Raw genomic sequence first — 4,470 nt, 5'->3', positions numbered from 1 at the left:
TTATGTTTTCTAAATCATATGTTTTTAATACAACCAAAAATATAAAACAGTATTTTTTAAAAGTACCAAAGAAACACCAACACCTGATGACTTTGACAATAAATTTTATTATAAATGTTTTAAAGTTGCCCTTATAGTTCCATACCAACAAAACAGTAGAAAAACTTTCTTTGAAAATACATAAAAGTATCTAAACATGTTAAAAAATAACTATTTCAATAAAATTATGAGAATGTATTTGTACATAATAAATAAGTTTTGACCAGCAGGAAATTACTTTGTGAATATTGCCTGGTGAATTTTTGCTCTTTTGAGAAAGACAGTTGTAACTCAGGATTCTGGTGATTCAACAAAGAGCAGCATTAATAACGCCGGCAGCGACCAGAGGAGACGCGAGGTGCGTCCAAACCACGACTGCCAGTGTAATTACCATTTTACATAAATAATGAGGCACTTATACAAAACCTTATTGTTTTTTCTTAAATAAAAATAATGGGACATTCTGGCTCTTTGTTTTTAATTTTGCTAAATCTAGCAATTTTGGTAGAAATAAAACTTTGATTAAGATAGTTTTCTATCTTTTAATATCTAAAATAAATATAAATTTACAACCATCATTATACTACCCCAATTTCCACATTCATGCACAAATATAACTCCATTTGCTTAAATATACATAAATAATAAATAGGTAAATAAGTTATGCTTGAAAATAATCTACATAACCATGAACAAAAGTTAAATTGCTTCCAAATGTCCTCACATCTCTGTGAGGTAAGATGGTAGCTGACACTTTTTCTCCTAAAAAAAATAACAAGGCACAGCTAAAAGGGACTCATGGATCTTGGCTAGCAGACCAGTGTTATAATATTTAACCAAAATATATAGAAAATACAGGATTTCCAGATAAATTTGAATTTACAGTAAACAACTAGATTTTTTTTAAATATAAGTGTCCTAGATATTGCATGAGACAGTGAAAAAACTATTCATTGCTTTACTTAATATTTAAATCGAACTGGACATCCTGTACTTTATCTGGCAACTCTGCACCAGACACACACAATACTGTCTGCACCAGATCACACACAATGAAGAACTGAAGTAGATTTGCTTGAAGTTTCATTAGCATCTTCACTGAGGAATTCTTGGAAACCATGGAGAATGCTTTTTTCTTTCATTGACTTTCCTTCTCAGCTCTGAAAATAAATAAAATAAAATAAAATTTAAAAATGAACAATGTTCTAATAAGGAGTAACATATGGTTCTTATTTTTAATACAGAAACTAATAGAGCTTTAGATAGTCATGTGTTAGAAATGTTCTATACTTTCAACTATAAATAGAGAGACTCAATAAGTTATCATCCAAACCAGCACACTTCTAAAAATGGAAAGGAACCATAATAATGACACAGGGAACAGGCATAAACCCAGAGTTCCCTGGACAAATGAGATGTGTGGTTTCCCCAGTCATGAGTACAATAAATTCACCATTGCTGCTATTTATTTTTAATTAAAGAGGCAGTTACCCAAAAAAGATTTTCAGCAGCAACAACAAGGAACTTATAGTCTGACTTCTGGACAGTATATCTCAGGATAAATGAAAATCTAAAATTTTTAAATAAAAACCACCTTACCTCTTCAAAAATGCCTGCACAACTTTCTGCACCCACTTTTCTTTGGGATCCAGGCAGACCGAGTTTCCATTGAAGAGTTTTACACTGAAATGAGACAGATATGATCAAAATATTGAGGGGTTTCAGACATCCCTTTGCCATTCAAGTTATTGTTCCTCAAGTACAGGCTATGAATCATGGAAGTTACCATATTTAAATACCATGCAAAGAACTCACCACAATTTTGGTCTCAAACAGGTTGCAATCGCTGCCCTAAAGCATGGCAGAAGAACCTGGACCAGCAGTGCGCTTCCCAGGAAGGTGTGAAAAAGTGACAAAAGCCAGCCCAGCCGCCTTTTTTAGCTCACTGCTTTATTCCTAGTACCTAGAAACTTATTGGATACTGCCACCTTCCTCAGCTCTCGGTTTACTAATGTAAGCTATTTTATAGTACTTACATGATTTCTGATTGGGGACAGTGTGGTCCACTCTCAATCAGCCTCAGTTCTTTTATAAATTTGGGAGGGAAGAATGCGGAGTGCGTATTGATGCACTGGCATCGAAGTTCTGCACTTATCCTTGACAAAACTGCAGCTGTGGAAAACAAAAGTAAAAACAATCAAAGATTGATTTCATCAATCGGCACAGCTCTGCTAACTACTTCCTCTTTAATCCTAATACAAAAACTTGGTGACTGTGTTTAGTAAACATCGCATCTTTAGCAAACTCATTCTTGAAATTGAAGGCTGGATATTCTCATTGGGCCTGACCGCAGTTTTTCTTTGTTTTAAAAACAGTCATCTCTGACTACATTGAATGACTTTCTACTAAAGAATTGGAGCTAGTGCAATGTTGATATCCCTATGATACTTTTTTCCTACTTAATATTGAATAATCCTCCGTGATGTGACAATGCTATTTATAGTATGCAAACTATATAAGATTCACCAATTGGAAGATTGTCTTCAGAAAGAATTAATAGGAATACATAAGTGAGTTGCACAGAGATGTCCTCTATCTTAAGAAAACCCTTAATGCTCAAGAGAAAAGTTAAACTATATACTATAAACATTCTAAACTGTATTTGTTTCATAAAAGGGATCCCAAGAAAGTCTATAATTTGCCAGGGTATCCTTAAACCAAACAGGAATTGGTAGATGTCTGAAGCTTGTCAATAAAATAATACATGGAATAAAATTACCTGACTTGTTCAATATTGGTAGATATTATGGGTAACTGTGGCCCCCAATAAGATACACTCTAAACTATAGATGTATATTAAATATATGCATACTACAGAGTATGAATGATAAGAACAAATGCATATATTAATCAAAAGTCATGCTTTTCTAATTGTTATATAAAGTACAGCCTAAAAAATATGAAACTTCAATTTAATTGACATTAAATGACAATTGTTTTCTTTTCCTGATTAAAAATGTTATTTTTTTAATCAAAGCATTTAAGATAATCTTGTTATCTAAGGATCACATTTAGACCCAAGGAAAACTCTGGATAGGAAAGATGTGCTCACTCACCTTCACACAGAGCTGCAGAAAGCATGAAAGCTGCCAAGAGAGCAACAGCCAGTTTGGAAGTCATGTTTACACAAGGTTCCTTCTTGTCTCTTGTCCTAGACGCCTGTGAGCTTTGTTGTTCCCAAGGACTTGTGCTGGATGAAGAGCTCCCATGGCTTTTTATATTATCTCCGTGGTGGAGATCATGTGCACCCTTATTCTTGCATTAGGTCAGAGGAAATTCCACAATCTGCAAACTTCCTGCCACTCTTTGTGAGCAAACCTGAGTCATCAGACTTCTCTAATTGTCTTCTTATCACCTTTTCGGTGTAATTGAAGTTTTATTAGATCTCTAAAATAATGTAATAACTTAATTTACTTAAAAAGATGTCTGTTATAAAACATGTTTTAAAATATTTTTAAACAGCAGAGTTTCTCAGTTTGATACATTATCAGTTGTTTTCCTTTCTATTTACAGATAACTTTATCATAGTACCATCTGGCAGCTGCTACAGTAAGGTCATTTATGATTATTCTTTTATGGTACAACTGTTTATTTAGGAAAATTATATGTGCTGTAGTAATGAGAGAGGAAACAATCTAGTTGACCCTTTAGTAGGAGGCACATTTTATGAGAAGTTATTTTCTAAGCATTTTAGAAAGTTTCAAGAAACTATTACTGTAGTCAAGGAGCATTGTACAAGTTTTCAAAAGATTTGTTCTTCTAATGTATGTTTCATTCTGTTCCACAAATGAAAGGTTTCATTCTGTTCCACAAATATTCATCAAGTAACAAGTTTGGTCTATCAGGAGAAGAAAGCAACTTAAGAACCCACTATGGTACTGAGATGTTAATTCCACGAGGGACGTAAGGGCAGAGTCCTGCATAAGCAGTTTGATTTGAGTAGGGTATGAAGCATGGGAGGACTTTACAAAAGAAAGATAAAGGGAAACAACACATTTTAGATAGGACAGTCAAGTGGTAAAATGAAGATTTGCTAATGTTCCAGGAAGTGGTTCAATAGGACCACTTAGTTGGGGTGGGATGAAGTAACCTTAATGGAAAGGTCAGTAACATATGCTTTCATGGAAAGAACATGTAGGTTCAAACTCTGGTTCAGCCACGAAATTTTTGGGTGGCTTTTAAACTTACTGTGTTCCTGTTCATATCTGTGTAAAAATATCTGGGTTTAATAATACCCATTTACCTGATAAAGTTAACATATGTAAACTTCCTGGTTTAACTTTTAAATTGGTGAATTATCATCTACTCCAAGAACTACAGTTCATATTTCTCATTTTTGTCACATGATTGGCTTCCAAATGGCAGACATTC

At 33.8% G+C, this 4,470-nt stretch overlaps 1 protein-coding gene across 1 annotated transcript; it reads right to left on the bottom strand.

Annotated features, from left to right (window-relative positions):
* Nucleotides 1-883: 883 nt before the first annotated feature.
* CXCL8 (C-X-C motif chemokine ligand 8) lies at nucleotides 884-3,271 on the bottom strand. The gene is made up of 4 exons (XM_054589831.1): nucleotides 3,156-3,271; nucleotides 2,076-2,211; nucleotides 1,639-1,722; nucleotides 884-1,199 (listed from the first exon to the last, which is right to left on the bottom strand). Exons 1-4 carry the CDS (start codon nucleotides 3,217-3,219, stop codon nucleotides 1,178-1,180), a joined length of 306 nt encoding a protein of 101 aa, XP_054445806.1. The 5' UTR covers nucleotides 3,220-3,271; the 3' UTR covers nucleotides 884-1,177.
* Nucleotides 3,272-4,470: the final 1,199 nt, after the last annotated feature.

Source organism: Pteronotus mesoamericanus, unplaced genomic scaffold, assembly GCF_021234165.1.
Source record: "Pteronotus mesoamericanus isolate MK-2021 breed Mesoamerican mustached bat unplaced genomic scaffold, CSHL_Meso_final contig_130, whole genome shotgun sequence".
Taxonomy (NCBI): domain Eukaryota; kingdom Metazoa; phylum Chordata; class Mammalia; order Chiroptera; family Mormoopidae; genus Pteronotus; species Pteronotus mesoamericanus.
Note: the sequence above shows the minus strand (reverse complement) of the source record. Positions and strands in the feature narration are given on the sequence as shown.

Bases quoted from the DNA above. Each gene is read 5' to 3' on its own strand.
- CXCL8 (XM_054589831.1), bottom strand. From the start codon at position 3,219: ATGACTTCCAAACTGGCTGTTGCTCTCTTGGCAGCTTTCATGCTTTCT. The intron at 1,723-2,075 runs GTAAGTACTATA...GTCTCATTTCAG, and splicing joins TGTCCCCAATCAGAAATCAT to TGTAAAACTCTTCAATGGAA. The intron at 1,200-1,638 runs GTAAGGTGGTTT...ATTTATTTTCAG, and splicing joins GTGCAGGCATTTTTGAAGAG to AGCTGAGAAGGAAAGTCAAT.